Consider the following 17,918-nt stretch of genomic DNA (forward strand, 5'->3'; position numbering starts at 1 on the left):
AGATAGCTATTAATAACACATCTTAAAAGAAAAAGAAGAAAACAAAATAAAAGAAACAAAGAGGAAACTTCATACCAGGGACACACACACGTGTCAGCACAAATAAACAAACCTAAGAATTACAAAATTTTGAATGACTCACATCAATGAAATCTAATCTAACTCTGAATTTAGCTACTAGATTATCCATTTTTCTCGCGAATTTTAAAGACTCTATAACATCTTGATATGTATCTGGCATGGGTCCAAATCAGAATACAAAGAAGATATTTACAAAATCGGAAAAATAGCATACTAGTTTGATTTCGTTCAGAAGCAGTGACTTTCAAACATGGACTAAAAAAACATGTGGCGCAAAAAATAGGTTCGAAAAACAACCGAGAGTTTTTTTTATTGTATTGCCCCTTACTTGTGATATATTTGTAACTAATGGTTGTCAGGTATTTGCTAGACTCACTACCTTCCAAAAAACATAACTATAACTGTAACAAACGAAGTTGTTTCCGTGTTCGCTAGCTTATATCAAATTTGAAACTTTTGGGGATTAACCTTTGGTTCTAAGCATTAGTGATGAGAATTACTGAAGTAAAAATTGTTGTTGTTTTAAACAAGAAAACTAGAAAGTCAGTTGAATTGCCTTTTTTTATTGAATAGACAGTTTTTTTTTAGATTAACGGAAAAATAGATAAAAAGAACATTTAAGCTGTGTGAAAGTTGTCCAACGAATGTTCTGAAGGACCAAATCCATGCTGCAATAAATTTTCACAAACACGTGAAGGTGAGGTTAATCTGTAGAGCTAGCTACCTTTCTGGTGATGCAATACTTTAACAATGGTCACAAAGAAACTATAGCATACAATTCAGAGAAATATGATTGCAATGAAAATACTATGTGACTCATAGAGAAAGAGAACAAACCATGCAAAAAGAGGTGGCCGGCGTTTACAACCCCCCCCCCCCTCCCCTGGAAAATACCCCCCAGAAAATACTCCCCCGGTAAACACCCCCCATATAAAATAAGGCTTTAAAAATTTGATAATTTTATTTTAGTTTGTTTTCTGGGGGGTGGGGGGATTTTATTATTTGTGTATTATGCGCCACACACTAAAGTTTATTCTGTTTAAAATTCGAGAACACCACTTTTTCATAATTTTATTTTACCCTCATAATCATAATTTGCACTTTAGTGAAAAAAAAATACTTTTTAATTTTTTTTCACTTTTTTTACTTTAACAAATAAAGAAGTATTAAGACTATAAGGAATATATATTTGAATATGTGTATCAAACAGACAGTACACAGTTATCTTTTTTTTAAGTAAAGTGCAAATTATTTTCTGGTTTGAAGGAGACATGGGTGTTTCCAGCCATAGGCTACTCCTTTGGATTTGTGCTAGTTTTGAGTTTGACTTGGCTATCTATTTTAATTCTTGTTAGTTTTGGGTTGCATTTTTTTGTTAATGGTAAATTTTGGTAGTTTTATTCTTGGAACATAAGAAAAACAAACTCATAGAATTTTACATTACTTTTGTCCATAAAAACTTAAACAATTTAGAGTTTGTTGGTTCCCAAAGCCAACTATCCTTTCAAAGGATAGCTAAACCTTCTTAAACTTTTTGGTGCCATATGTTTTAGCTTAATTTTGATTATTGTTTGCCTATGTTTTTTTTTTTTTGCTTATTCAATTTTTTTTTTTTTTTAATTTGGCACCCACTACTGCCAAAAATTGCAGAAGTTCAAATGGAAGTATTTTTAATAAAAATAGATTTGACTTGTTTTATCAAGATAAGAGCTGTTGAAGTTTGTAATAAAAGTTGAACAATTTACATAATCTTTGCTTGATACCTTTTTGTATCAGATATCGTTTTTGTATGTGTTCCGAATTAGATATCTGAGTACAAGCATGTTACCACTGACAACTGGCACAAAGCATAATCATAGACTATATAGTACTATTACCATATGAGTTTTTCTTGGAAATATTAGCCTGGAAGCTTTCTGGTAGTTGAACAAGTCGGATAACTACAAGTAGCATGTTTTACAATTAAGCTTCCTTGCATGATTTTTGTCAGAATCTACTAAAAAATTGAGTAGATACTTTACAGTGGTGAGTTATGAATTATAAGTAAAGTTTCAGTATTTTTGTACTTAAGTTTGGAAGTCCAAAGGAAATACTTAACCCCGTAAGTAATAAAGTACTTACAAAAAATACTTGTTACTTAAAGAGAGTTTTGAAGGACTACTTATATTTAAGTCAAATTTTCCCAGGGTGCATGGTACTTATACTTTGGTAAAAAATAAAAATAGGTAACTTAACAATGTGAAGCATAACACGGGAAGGTGTTATCAAGTTACTATTTCTACCTTGTTTTATTTCTGGGACTTATGAAATTTATACATGAATGGTCTATAGACTACCTTATCAGCTCAAATTTTAAAAAAAAGTATTTTAATTCAGTTTTAGGTGTTAATCGCCCTTTCAATCAGAATAGGGAATGTGTTTATATATGTCACCCTTGTCACTAAGATGACTTTCATAAGATCCGCAGGAAATGTTGGTAGATTCGTAAAATTGGCAGACACTGTTTCTTTTATTAATTGATCTTAATATGGGGGTGGGTTTTTGTACTTGAAATCTTGTGATTTCACCATAAAGTATCAAGATAAAACTATTTGTCACCCCATAGATAAAATTAATCATATTTATAAAATCAAAATTGTATTATTGGTTTTTATTGTGGCATTTTAGAGGGAAAGAACCCTGACTGTCATTTAAAACTTAGAGATGAAAAGGAATATAAAACAAATAGGAGCTGATTAAAGTATAGTGGCAGGATGCAGAGATACAGTTTCATGTGAAATGCATTTTAGATGTGGTTCTTGTCTATACAGATTATTTTAGTATGAAACTAGTTAGGATTTTTTTTTTTTTAAGTTTTATATATTTAATTTTCTTAGGTTCAGTTGCCTGTATGTTGTCATTATCTAATTAAAAAAAAAAAACCGAAAAAAAAAAAAAAAAAAAAATACAATGAGGGTGCTGTGTTAGAAAACAAATTTCCCTAAAGTTGTGACCTATCTAGATCATTTTTTCACACCAGAAAATATTAGTATCTTGTACCTCAAAAAGAAATGAATTAATCATTTTCAGAATGCAAAATTTCTTGGAACTGAAGATCTGCAATGTAGAGTTCTGGGAAGACCAACAAAGTCTGTTTAAACCAAAACTATCTTTTTTGCAGATTATTAGTATGCATTTAGAAATGACAATAAAGTTGTCTTTAATGTTGGTATGTGTCTGATCTATATCCTTTTTTTCTTGTATGTCCCATCTATTTTCTAGATTTTGTTCTTCTTCCTCTGTTTTGAAGATATATTCTTCAAATTTGTGAGGGGTAGCAGACTGTGTACTTTAACTGATGAAACATGGAAGCACTTATCCTCTTTGGTGTCACTGCTGTTAAGCAAGGTAATTAGTTTTATGTGGGGTTCCATTAATTTGATGCTTATTTTTGCTACTTTTCTGCTTTTTTGCTGTTTTGAAATGAGGGGAATATAAATAATGAAGAAATATTGATTAAGTTCTGAGAGCATTTGTGTATGCCTACCGTGAAATCGTAACTGTCCCGAAATTCTCAAAATTCTGAAGTTCTTGGTTTGCAAGAATTTCCGAGAAATGCAAATATTAAATGATTCACACAATTTTTTAGATATTCATTGTGAATCTTCAATTATCAAAATTTGGATATTAAAAATTAAGTTTAATATGGAAAGATTTCAAAATTTATATGTTAGCTTGTTTGGTTAAGACTGATGTTTAACTGGGATGTTCAGTTTTGGTACATGAATGCTTAGTATGTTTAACTTTTTAGGATATTCAACTTTGATACAGGTTTAGGACATCCATCTGATATTCAGAACAATTCCTATAATCTTTCGGATTTGTCATGAATTGCACTAGGTGTGAAATGTCAATATTTATCAAGTAGTAAGAGGGGTCCAGGCTTAAGAATCACAATAAGGGGCGTGATCCTGATAGAAACATACAATAATCCTGATAAAAATAAAATTCAATATGTAAGAGGGTGCTAAAGCTAGTATTGTCAAAAATACAGAATTATGGTAAGAGGATAAATACCTCCACCTAGAGATGTTATCCCTTTAAAATGTGAGAGGATAATGCCTCTGAAATATATATTTTTAAAGGACAGTCAAGAATCATTAAGAGTATTCCCTCTCCCAAACTCCTTTTCTCTATATTTTCAAGTTTCAAGGAGAAATAGATACTAATAAATAGACCCTTAACAAAGCACAATCTATTTTATGTTTATGTCATTATATCACTCAAAAGTCAATTCAGGATTTTTTCAGAATTACTGCACCTGAAATATATTATATACCTATATAGGCTATATATATGAAATATTATTATGTATACATTAAAATTATATAAATAACAAGCAGTAAATCATAGGATGATTTTTTTTTTACTTTTGTCATCATATAAAATTATCTCCGTTTCTACCTTATTAGAAAATAATATATACTGGAATAAGTTAAAAACAATAAAATTGCTTGTTTTGGCTTCCTTGATTCAGAAAATCGTGTGTTTCCCAAGTGTTTTTAACACAATTCTGGTACTAAAAGAAAATACATAAAATTACTAGTGTGGTCTATTTCTTATGTTATAAACTGTCTGAATATATATTTTAAGAGAGCGGGTATTGACGAGAAGTTAACATTGCGGATATGATTTCAAAGAATGCATAAATATTAAAAAGCATGTTTAGGACTTCTTCTTGGGGTCTCGTTTGCTTCCTGTGGCAATACTATCCTATCTTTCCTATATTTAAATCTCTTTTATCAAGTTTTACCCCTCTCCCAATCTCCCCGCTTTTTATTTCCAAATAACGAGGTACAGTACATAATAATAATCACCTGATAAAGCTTAATCTACATTTAATATCAAAAGTCTTCTCTGTAAGGGAGTATTGGTAGTTTAAATCAATCTTGTGTTGTATTAATCTTTTTATTTTTTAATTTAACTTGTTTACTTATTTGTTGATTGGAGTTCGTACTTTTTTCATAACTAAATTTTTTCTTTCAGTGAAATTAATAGTTACCGATATGTCCTCCCGCTTTTGGCTGTTTCCAAAATAATTTAACCCGTGCTATACAATTTTTTTTAATTTGGTGTTTCCGATTGCAGTTTGTTAAATATACGACAGGGAATCTAATTAGCCCCCTTCTTCATTCCATTTCTCTAGTACTTTAATCTTCTTTACAATTCACATAGATTGGGATTCTCCTTTTCAATCTGGAAAAAAGAGGAAAGGGGCTCTGAATTTAAAAATTGTTTTGCTTTCCAAAACTTCGAAACAACTAAATTAAATAATCACCCAAATAGCTAATCACCCAAATCACCCAACGAGCTCACAGAGGCTGCTGCAAGAATAGTCTTCCTGACGAGTGCCCGAAACCTATTTAATTCTATGTAGGCTAAGCATATGTGATTTTGGCACACATTGGTTTTCAAACTTTTTGTTTTTGTTTGTTTTATTCATTATGGGCAAGAGTTTGTTTTTGCTTTACTCATAGTTATTAACAGTTATCCTAAACTGTTAAATTCTACTATGATTAATGCAAATACAGTCTGGCAATCTTGCAAGATAGTTATGTTTCTTTGCTTTTTTAAACATTTTACTTCTGAATAATTTTTTTTTATAAGCTTTTTAGAAATTTTTCTTTTAGAAAGGGAAAATTTTCTTTTTTTTTAGCCTTGTTAACCATCGCTAATTTTTGTTCAAAATTCTTCGAGTAAATTAGCTATAAAATTTCTCTAGAGATTAAAGAACCACTACCAAATGATACTGGAAATGACTTTGAAAGTACTGATCGTTTTTTGTTGCCGAAAGAAGGAGTTTTGCAAGAGAAAAGTTTTTCCACAGAAGCATCTGCCAGGTCTGAATCTGATTGCCACCCTCTGAAATTGGAGCCAAATATTAATGTGGATGGTGGTATGTTTGATTTTGTATTTTCTTGTACATTTGTGTGTAAAGATAAAATTAAAAATTTCCAAGTCCTTGGGAAGATGTGGTACCAACTCAAATATACCTTTAATGGATTTCTGCTTGCTTTTATTTTAAATCAATACTCTTTACTTGCATTTGAAATTTTCTAATGTAGGATTTTGTTGTAATTTTCAACTTATCATAAGAGTTGTTGATTTTGTCATATTTACAACTATATTTCGAATGGATTTAGTTTGTTGTATTTCTCGAAGCTTAACTAATTTCATTAGTTATAGGATTAACAACAAGGAGAAGATGCAGGAACAAATCAAAATAAAAAAATGTGTGCAACGAAACCAAAAAATCAGAATTCCCGGGACTCATGGTTCTAATCATCCATTTAAGGGCTCTGCTATATTTCACTGCTCCTTTAGCAATGAAAAAGAACAAAAAGAATACTCATCTGGTTTCATGCTCTTTTTCCAAATTTTTCGTAAAAATGTTACAAGAAATTGCTGTGAAAAAAAAAAATAAATAAATAGCATCAATTGAATCTGCTTTGAATATCTTTCTTTTTTTTTGTTTGCTTTGTATGTTTTTCTAAAGATCATTTAAATGTTGCCTGTTAAAGCTACTTGGAGAATGAGGACTCTAGACAGGATTTAAACATCTTACTAAGGGCTTTAGAAAAATTTCTCAAGCTTTCCACTTCATTGGTCACGCCAGCATTAATTTAAATGAAATTTTATGGTTATAAAATTTTAGGGCTTCTTTAAGGAAAAATATATGAAGTATATTTGTATCAAACAACTTTTCAATGAACTCTTAAGATGTCGTAAGTGATATATTACTCATGCCCATATAGAGCATGAGAAATAAGACAAAAGCCATATCACTGTTTCATGCTCACATGAAGCTACTAAAAAAAAATATTTTTCTAGATTGCCTTTTGCTGTTAATACAAACATCAATGACAGTTGTTAATACTGAATGCGAATTCTTAGAAGGGTTTGAAGATCAATCGTACTGGATCACTATTTAAAAAACATTGCTTAGTTAAATTTACCTATACAAAGTCTCTGATCAAGGCCGTATCTAGGGGGGTTACCGGGTTCGTCGTAAGAGTTTCATCGTAATACCCTTAGCGTTCCCTAAAGAGTTTCATCTTAATGAAACTCTTTAGTTTCGTTAAGACCCTTAATGAAATACCCTTATACCCTTAGCGTCATTAGTTACATTAACTGTAGTGGTAGTATTGAAAATATACATATAGTGCCTTCTGGCTAGTTCAAAATCCCCCACAACTTAACCTTAAAGGTCTAAATTAATAACATAAGTTGACAATTTGGGGAGGTTGACATCCCCAAAGACATAATTACTGGACCTTTCAATAATGCGGAACAAAATAGTTCTCTTAAAATTTTGATTGAATGTGTTTTGGGAAATGATAAGATTGTGGGAGGAGGCGGGTTGTTCTCTTTTCACTTTTGACTCTTAAGAAGGGCACTAGATCTTCCAACTTCCAATCGAATGAGCCCCATCCGATCCGGAGTTTATTCGATCATTCGTTCCATAAGAACCTTATATGCCTTCAGGGCAAGGGTTGTAAGTTATGCTCTGGGAGCATATAAGGTATGTACAGAAAGGGTGATCGCATAAACTGCATTTTAATTTGCATTTCACTGAAAAGAAAATGACTATGGGTTGTCAGTTTAGTATCAATATAATGATACATATTCCTTGTATGCCCGGGGCATAACTTCACCACCCTTGCACCTTGGCTCTGAAGAATTGTGTCCACCTTTAAGTCATTTTTATATGCTCTTTGGACTATTGTAAACTAAATGTCTATCTCAAAGTTTTGATTGGTTGCTTGTGGGGAAAACGGGTTGTTAGGGGGGGGGTCTATTTGCCGTACATTAATTGTGACTCTTAAAAGGGAACTAGAACTATACATTTTCGATCAAAGGAGCTTCCCCTAAAGTTCAAACAACCAAACTTATCATAAAACGCTTATATGCCCCCGGGGTATAACTTACAACCCGGGCCCCCAGACTCTGGGGGGTTGTGTCAACCCTAAAGGCCTTGCTATGGGATCTTTGGACTGATTTTGAAAAAATGGTTATCTCGAAATTTTAGTAATATAGAATATAAAAAAAAATATATAAATATCAGCTATTCATCTTATTTTAGAGCAAACTTGTCATGTGTTTTTTAAACAAAAATATCTGTTTTGCATTCACTTTCCCGTTGAAGACTCAAAAGCAATTCTAATCTTTTCAACCTTAAATAAATTTTAATAAATAAAAAATTATTAAAACTTAAAGGAATATGTATCATTATATTTATACTAAACTGACAATCCACAGTCATTTTCTTTTCAGTGAAATGCAAATTAAAATGCAGTTTATGCGATCACACTTTCTGTACATACCTAATATGCCCCCAGGGCATAACTTACAACCCGTGCCCCGAAGGCTCTGGGGGGGGGTGACACCCATGAAGACAAAAAAACTCCACCTTTCCATTACGTTTAAAAAAAGGGCTATAACCAAATGTGTTTGGTCAAATAGTTGGCGTGGTAGGATCACTTCGACAATCACTTTCGACTACTAAAATGGGTCCTAGCCCTTCCAATTTCCAATCGAAAGAGCTATTTTTGAAGTTTCTATGACAAAAAATGGCTAGCTCAAAATTTCGGTGAGATACATTTCAGTAACATACTGCGGGTTGTGGGGGCGGGGGGTATCTACCCTCTGATCACTTTAATCTTTAAAAGGGCGCTAAAACTTCTGATCACCGATCCAATGAGCCCCATCCGAAGTTTATACTATCGCCCTTTCCGTATATATCTTATATGCCCCCAGGGTATAAATTACGACCCTTGCCCTGAGGGCTCTGGAGCGGTTGTCATCCTCAAAGACAGAATTTCTGGACCTTTCATTTCCATTTAACCAAAGGGCTGTCAAAATTGCTGTGTGGCGGTGGTGGGGAAAAGGGGGGACAGTGGAGGGGGGGGGGTAGTTTCCCTCGAATCACTTTAGACAGTTAAAAATGGTACAAGCCCCCTCAATTTTCAGTCCAATGAGCCTTTTTTGAAGTTTCTACTACAACAAATGGCAATATCAAAATCTGTATCAGATGCATTTTGGGAAAATATCGGGCTTGAGCGTGTGGGGGGGGGGGGTAAATCCACCCTGCCATCAATATGAATTTCATGAAGGGCACGGAAGCGTCATTTAGCCATCCAATGAGCTCCCTTCAAAGTTTATATGATCACCCTTTTCGTATTAACCTTACATGCTCCCAGGGCATAACTCACCATCCTTGCCTTGAGAGCTTTAGAAGGATTGTTATCCGCAAATGTTTAATTTTTAAACCTAACAACTAAATTGAAAAAAATGGCTATCCAAAAATTTTTATTGTATTGGTTTTGGGACCTGTTAGGTACGGGAGGGGAGTGAGTTGTCAGTAAATCACTTTTGATTATATTTCCCATAGAATGAGCATTTTTCTGATTTTCTATGAAAACTCCTACTATAAGAATTGCCCTGGTATAAACCAAAAAAAAAAAAAAAATAAATAAAAGATTCATTTTGCTCACCTCACACTTTACTTAGGCAGTGCTTTTGCCCTGCCTATAATGTATGTTCTCGTATTCTCGTTTATTTACTTGCCATGATAAAATTTTGCATGTCTTACTCGTCGGGAAAATGTGGTAGAAATTGAAATATGTGTCCGGTGCATGGTCTTGAAGTTGGTAGACTGAAATGTATATGTCTACCGGTCATATATGCGGAAGGACATGGCAGGGGCCAACCGCAGTCACCAAAATCACTTTTCGTCTTTTTATTTTGGCCTTTCACTTTTTGTCACTTTTATTTTGGGCTGTCATATTTTGTAATTTTTCTTGCAGAGGAAAAAGAAAAAATTGCAACCCTTAATGATAGACTCAGAAAGTTTGCCTTTTTGCAGCATAATAAATGTTTTTTAAGATTTTGTTTTTTAAGATTATTGGCTTACTTGAAATGTGCATCGAAGAAGTGAATATAGGGGAAAATACTCTTCGTGCCGTAAAACACATAAAAATATTTTTTTAAGCCTTTTATCGACCCAAAAATTATTCAGTGTTAAAAATGAATAAAGATAACCTACATTGTAGTAATTTTTAATTTTTCGCCTTCCCTCCCCCCCCCCCCTCTTGGAGTTTTTCTTTCCAGATACGTCAATGTTATGCGTCTGAGAAACGGATACCTGGTTAATAGAGAGTTTTATAGAGAAATATAGTCTTTAATATTGTAGAATAAACTGCTTCCCTTCTTAATAGGGGACTTTTGAGATGGGAGTTGCTGCTCTGGTTTTCTATGTTTTTAGCCAGTTTTCCCGTGAAGAAAATGATGAACAATACGAGTTGTCCTGTGACGAAAATGACGAAGTGACGAAAAATAATTATATGGCCTATTTACTTTTTACTGATTAATATTATTGTTTTTTTTCTAGCATAATTAAATTCATTTTGAAGGATTTAAGACTTTTTTCGAAATTTCTGAAAGTTTGTTTTCGTAACTCCCAAACATTGTTTTATTGGTTGTGGACAACAGTTAACACTCTTGAATTGGATTATATTCTGAAGAACATTGGATTTTACTCAGGAAAAGAGTTTGTTTAAGTATATTTTTTACTCTCGGTTATTGTGGGCCGGGATTTGCCAGTAACCCATGATGTATGAGGTTTTACTACAGCAATATAATCTTGTTATTTTGTTACTTTCCTTTTTGCTTCTTATAGTGAATAATAAAAAAAAAGTGAATGAAATATTAGAATTTTACCCCCCCCCTTATTCACGGCCAAACTGGAGGACTCTCGTGGAGGTAAAATATAAGGAAACACAGTGACGAGGACCTATGCAGTCCCTGTGACTCTGTTCTGAATGTCTGTGAATAGTTTCTTTTTGTCACTCTGAATGGAAAAGGCGCCTCAACCAGTTTCCTTGCGCATCTTGTTCCAACCGACTTCTACTATGGATTCTTTTTCTTGCTTTTCTTCTAATTTAAAATTATCTCTGTCTCTTTAAATATTAAAATATAGTACGTATTAGTATTAGTGAAAAATAATTAAATGATCTATTTAATTTTTCCTTTTTAAAATAATAATTTATTTTCAAACATTATTAAATTATATATTTATAATAAAAAAATGTGACTGATTTTTTTTTTTTTTTTTTTTTTTTTATTGTGAAATACCTTTAGGAAAGAAATGAACCAAATTTAATAAAAAAAAAGATATTATTGGGGATAGGCCGAAATTGCTGAAATGATTTTGAAAAAATATTAATGTTTAAGAGTATGCCTAACATCTCTACTTGGAGTCTCTAATATGCATCCTTTGGTTCGAACTTCCTATCTCTCCTTTATAAAACTTGCTGTTATCAACAGTCACCCGTCTCCAAAGCTTGCTCACTTTTTATTTGAAAGTTTCAAGATAGGGTAAATACTTATCATACTCCTACTAAAGCGTATGCTACGTTTAATAGCAAAGGTTCTCTGTCATGAAGAAGTGTGTGGGGGGGGGGTCAAACCTGTCTTACGTAATATTAGTTTGGTTGTGTTTAGCTACAACCTAAATCCTTCAAGTTTCATTAAGTTTAAACTTATGAGCTCAAATTGTAATTTCATACAGAGTTTGCGCTGCAGTGCGTTGGGAATTTTGTGCTGTATTTTTTCAGCATAGCTGCAATTATTTTTTCCGCCCGTTTGCATTGAACTGTTGTGTAATACCGAAATATCCAAAAATTGATATTGATTTCGTGCATATTTGTCTCCAAGCATCTATTGTTTTTTTTTTGTTTTTTTTTTGCTTTGGAACGAGTTATTTTTTCTATAATTTTATTTTTTTAACGTAACCTGGTCAAATTTGCTATGACGAAAACAAGGAAAGTCAGCCATCCTTCCCGCCAAAAGATGTGTGTCTTATTCTTTTGAACTTATTTACCATAAAATCATCGTTTTAAATTTCTTATCTAAATTCGCCTTAATTGTCTTTAGAACTTGACGATGCAATACCAAATGATGATAAGAGTCTGTTTGGAAGTATTAATCCTTCATTTATGCGTAAAGAGGAAGTTCTCACAGAGAAAAGTTTTTCTAGAGACGCATGTGCAATGCCTGAACCAGATTGCCACCCTCATAAATTGGAGCCAAATAGTAATAAGGACGATGGTATGTTTTTTGTATTTACTTTCTCATATAATATATGTATATATATATATATATATATATATATATATATATATATATATATACATATATATATATATATATATATATATATATATATATATATATATATATATATATATATATATATATATATATATATATATATATATATATATATATATATATATATATATATATATATATATATATATATATATATATATATATATATATATATATATATATATATATATATATATATATATATATATATATATATATATATATATATATATATATATATATATATATATATATATATATATATATATATATATATATATATATATATATATATATATATATATATATATATATATACAAACTTGCGTAAATACAGAAGTATATTTCTTGACTTAGGGGTTTCGGAGACAAAAGTAGTTGGGACATGTCATTTCTTTCCCGAAACTGGGTCTTTTGAAGAAAAACTAGCTAAAATGCCGAGACTGTTTGTCTTATTTAAACTCTCTTCCAATATTTTGAAAACATATGATATAACTACAGTGTAACCAAAAAATAGGCAAAATGTCTGAAACTGTCTCTTAATTTGAGGAGAGGTTTGCTCTCTACTAGGTAGTATTTTTTTCTTCAACCTTGATGAAAAAATATTTGATGAGACTTAGTAATTTCCAAAATTTCTTATGTTTGCAAATCTATCTTTTGCTAATTCCTATTATTCTTGCAAAGTTCTTTAATTTTAAAAATTATATCTTTTTCAAACCCTAATCTACAGATTTTCTATATAAAATTTCAAGACCTTCGTAATGTTGTATAAATAGCAGACTTATTTTTCTTATACATGTTTTTAGGTGATTTTTATTATTACTTTTGCAGAAACTGAACATGCCTCTTCAAATGATGATATAGTATATTTATGTTATCATACTATTCTTAATCATATAATGTTCATGAAACATAAAGCCAATTTTTTGGTCATTCTCTCTTGCATATCTGCTAATTGTAAATCTAATTGTCGCCATCTTAAACCCTAGTCGAACATCAGCAATAACATTGGTTTGCTTCATATAAACTGAGAGTCTTCTGTTCATTTCAATATACTAAATGAGAATATATATCCAACAATTCCCTTGAAATTATGGCGGGGCGCGAGGAATATGTTTTTTATTCGTTCATGTAAAATGATTGTCTTTGAAGAAAGATGCTTCATCAATAAGAATCCCGTATGCTTTCAATTATTAGGATATTTAATTTTGTAGCCTGATGTAATCTATGAACAACAGGGAAAACTTAGTTTCATTTTGAATTATTGTTTTTCTAAGAAAATGTTCTGCTCTTTGAAGAGCAGAATATTCCTCTTCAAATGCTAACACAATATCAAAATACTGTCATATTAACCACTCTCTGTAGCACTAAGGCACCTGAGGCCAAAATAGATACGCATGCTTCTCAATTTAATTCTAGTCCACTCCCTCCTCTGTACACCATCCCAAGAAGGTCCCATGTTTCTAAACTGTTTTGTAACAACATCATCGATCCAACCTGAGAACTACCTATTTTTTGTGTGGCCCTAGACGGTTGTCCAACGAGGATGATCTGTGGCATTCTATAATCTTTCGTTCGCAGAAAATGTTCTATGCATCTCAACCTTTTTCTCATTGTAACCCTAGATAGCGACATTGACCCAATTTTTGGGGTCAACTTACTGTTTGAGATACAGTCCGATGACCAAAACAATCAGTGGACTGGATTTTCTCTGGAAAACACCTAGAATATACTACTCCGTTTTTTGAAGATTCCACGCTTCAGAACCATAGCTAACGACTGTCATCACTGTTATTTTCATTATCAGAAATTTGATGACCAGATTTATCTTTCTAATCTTCCAAACTATTTTCAACTGTGAAAAAATATACCGGGCCTTGACTATTCTACTTTTAGCATATTCACTGCGCCCCTGTCTTTACAAATAAAAGTACTTAGGTAAGTGAAGCTGCCAACTTGATTTATCTAATTGTTATCCAACATCACCTTTTCACATTCACTCTGTCCTTGCATTAGCGACTTTGTCTTCTCACCATTAATTTTCAAACCTATTCTTACAACTCAGAATTCTTGTACCTTAAACTCTGAAAACCTTTAAAACCTCATTCATTCTTATAACATTCTCAACTAGAATGTTTAAATCATCAACATAAATTAATTCTTAGAAAATTTACTTCCCCAATTGAATCTGTATTCTCCCATTGCCTTGCTTTGTTTATTATTATTATATTGCTCTCAATATGTTATCAATCTTATATTATTAATGAAAAATGAAGCCAAATTTTTGCAATTTCTTCTAGTATATCTGCAGATTGTAAATCTCATTCTGACCATCCTAACCTGGAGTTGAACATCGATAGAGGCAAAGGCTTGAATCATGTATGCTAAAATTCTTCTCAATATTTACATATGCAAAATGTAAAGGCGTATCTTTCACTTCCCTTGAAATTTTAAAGGGGCGTGAAGGATATGGTTTTATTATTTCTGTGTGAAATGGCGGCATTTTAAGATTTATACTTGGTTGATAATAATCTCGGAGTGTTTGAATTATTAAGATATATGATTTTTAATGTCCCAATGAACTCCATGATAAAGTGACAAACTTAATTTGATTTTAAACTCTTTTCAAACCTTTTATCTCTATACTCTCTTATTATTTTCTCAATTTTAATTGTTCTAATTTTAAAAATATGAAACATGCATTTTCTGGCATGTTTGCCTTTTATTTACTAATATTTGAATAAACAAATTTGTAGTCATATAATTTTTTTTCATTAGTTTCTATTGATTTCAACATAATACTAAGAGCTAAAGATGGACCAATAAGATAACGTTATAGGTAACGGACCAATGAGGTAACGGACCAATAACGTTAGGTTGTCTTTGCCAGTGGCTTAACCTTGCTCTGTAGTTTTTTTTTATGGCCAAATTTGATGGAAGCCTTATGATTTGAAAGACAGGGAGGGAAGTTGTTGGATGTTAGGATTGTAGATTTAGCAAAATGCATAATTTGGAGATGTTATGTTGTAGATAGATGGTAGTCTCTCTGACTTGTTCCGCTTTTTCTTTTTGGCAACTAGCATAAATTATCTTTTTTCTTTTTGATCACTGTACTTGCCTTTACTTCTAACCAAAAAAGCTCAAACATTTGTGATTGTAAGACGCGGTGGGGGGGGGGGCACACTAGGTCATCTTTTATGTACAACTGAATAATTGAGAAATGCAAAACAAACGTGCTTTTGGAAAATTTAACTTAAATGGGCTTTACTATAAATTTGTTATTTGCTTTAGAGATAAATATTTGATTATTTTGACCGGCCCTGGCTAAGTTTTTTCATATTATTTTGTAAAAATTCTTTGGATATTGTACAAAATCATTTTAAATATTGTATACTGCAACGAAAATGTGAGAAATTGTTACACGGCAGTATATGATAATTATTCTGTGTGAATAAACTGTGTTTGAATGGGTGTTGTGTTTCACATGTTATTCTTAGACAGTTAGAAATAAATGTACTTTGGCTTTATTCAGTATCAGAGGAATAAAGAATTTGTAGAGGAGTCAGAAGTTTATTTCCAAATTTACATTTATAGACTAATCAAATGCTGGAGTGTCAATAAAATTATTTATATCATTGTATAAAAGAAGAAATGCTTATACTGAGGTGATTAATTCTGAAAAAAATTGCATTATTTTAGTTCTCCCTGTTGCAGTGTCCTATGATAATGGTATCATGTGGAATCATGTGGAATGTGGAACATCTAGCATGCCTGGTCTGACAAGAATATGTCGAAAAACAGAAACGAATTTGAATTGTCAACGTGAGATACCAAGTAACATTAGTGTATTTGCTGAAGATAATGTAGCAAAACATGAGGATTTTAATTGTGAAGAAAAATCTTTCAAGTGTAGCGTTTGTGAGAAAACATTCGGCCGAAAGTCCACCCTATCTTATCATCGGAAGACTCATACTGGAGAAAAACCTTTCACGTGTGATGTGTGTAAGAAATGTTTTACTACTAGTTCCGATTTAAATAGACATCGAAGAACTCATACTGGAGAAAAATCTTTCGAGTGTGACGTATGTAAGAAATGTTTTACTTCTAGTTCCAATTTAAATTATCATCAAAGAACTCATACTGGAGATAAACCTTTCAAGTGTGACGTATGTAAGAAATGTTTTACTTCTAGTGCCAATCTAAATTATCATCAAAGAACTCATACTGGAGAAAAACCGTTCAAATGCAATATATGTGAGAAAACATTCAGCCAAAAGGCCAACCTGTCTATTCATCAAAAAACTCATACTGGAGAAAAACCTTTCAAATGTGATATATGTGAGAAAGCATTCATTCAGAAATGCACACTATCAGTTCATCAGAGAACTCATCCTGGAGAAAAAGAACCTTTCAAATTTGTTAACAATCAATAAACAATCCTTTTAAAATCCGCTCTAGCTTATCATGATTAATCTCTTTTTGGAGAAGAAGCTTTCGAATGTTACAAATATAAGGAACATTTACCTCAAGCTCCATTTAGAATGAATACGTGTTAAAAACCAATGGACTACGATCTTTGTATGTTAGAATTCTTTTACTTCAAACTGTATTTATCTTATAGTTAAAAAACTTAAGGATTAGTTTTACAGGTCCCTTATTTTCTTTTTAGGTTGTATTTTTTGTTTTTTTCTATTGGACTTCTTGATGCTTAGTTTTAAATTAAACAAAATTAGAAATTTCAATTTTGATGAAAATGAAAAAAAAAACGATATTCTATTTTCATTAATGCCGGTTAATCTGCTGAGAACGTGTTTTTTTTATATATTTGAATTAGTATATTTACTAATTTATAATTATTTAGTATAGTTTATTTAATTTATTTAATTCTAGCCGTATGTTATGTTATAGTAAAAAAACTCAGGATTAGTTGAACGAGTATATTATATTTTTTGTCAGTGTTGATTTAGTTTTTCGGACTATTTGACTACTTGCTATTTACTTTGAAATTAAAAAAAAGTATACAGTTAGATCATGTTTAAAAAAAAAATGATATTCTGTGTTCATTAATGCCGGTGAATCTGCTGAGAACGCGTTTTTTATATATATTTGAATTAGTATATTTAACTGGTAATTCTGTTTAAAGTTAGTTTAAATAACCTAAAATATAAAACTACGAGTACTTGTACCAGTGAGATCTTACCACAAATGGGTCCAAGAACTGATCAAAATGATTTAGTTGGTGAAAAGATTCATTCAATATGGGCTTTTCCTAATATTGTAGAGAATTTTAAAGTATTTGAATGATTCCAAAAAACGAATGTTTTAGTGAAACCAGAATTTTCTTGAGTTTTTTAGAGATTTTACATAGTGTTGAAAAAATGTATTTATTTCATGGCTGGTAAAAGACTTTTGAGGGTTTTCCAGTTTGTTTTCCTATTTTGTAGTGCTTGTGGAGTCGGTCAAAAACAGGAATGGTCACCCTGAGGCATGTTAGAAACAGGTTTGATGCGGCCATGTCACTTTAAAACAAAAATTAATTCTTGTGGAAAAGGGGCATGTTTGAGAGCTGACGTCAAAAGACTTGTTTTGTTTCTGAAGCTAATACGAAGGAGATGGCAAGTCAATTC

At 31.6% G+C, this 17,918-nt stretch overlaps 1 protein-coding gene across 7 annotated transcripts in view; it reads left to right on the forward strand.

The window, feature by feature from the left end:
• Positions 1 to 16,884, forward strand: part of LOC148940519 (uncharacterized) — a 134,015-nt gene extending 117,131 nt beyond the window's left edge. For 4 of the 7 annotated variants that reach the window (XM_089105562.1, XM_089105563.1, XM_089105561.1 and 1 more), the window contains 2 exons: positions 12,055 to 12,228; positions 15,991 to 16,879. In XM_089105562.1, coding sequence (XP_088961688.1) covers positions 12,055 to 12,228; positions 15,991 to 16,724 — 908 coding nt within the window. In that variant the 3' untranslated portion in view covers positions 16,725 to 16,879. Of the gene's footprint in view, positions 1 to 12,054; positions 12,229 to 15,990 lie in introns of all 7 variants that reach the window. The other 3 variants (XM_089105559.1, XM_089105560.1, XM_089105565.1) reach the window with 3 other exon arrangements.
• The last annotated feature ends 1,034 nt before the right edge of the window (positions 16,885 to 17,918 follow it).

This window comes from Artemia sp. Qi Xiang Cuo, chromosome 19, assembly GCF_049724085.1.
Source record: "Artemia sp. Qi Xiang Cuo chromosome 19, ASM4972408v1, whole genome shotgun sequence".
Taxonomy (NCBI): domain Eukaryota; kingdom Metazoa; phylum Arthropoda; class Branchiopoda; order Anostraca; family Artemiidae; genus Artemia; species Artemia sp. Qi Xiang Cuo.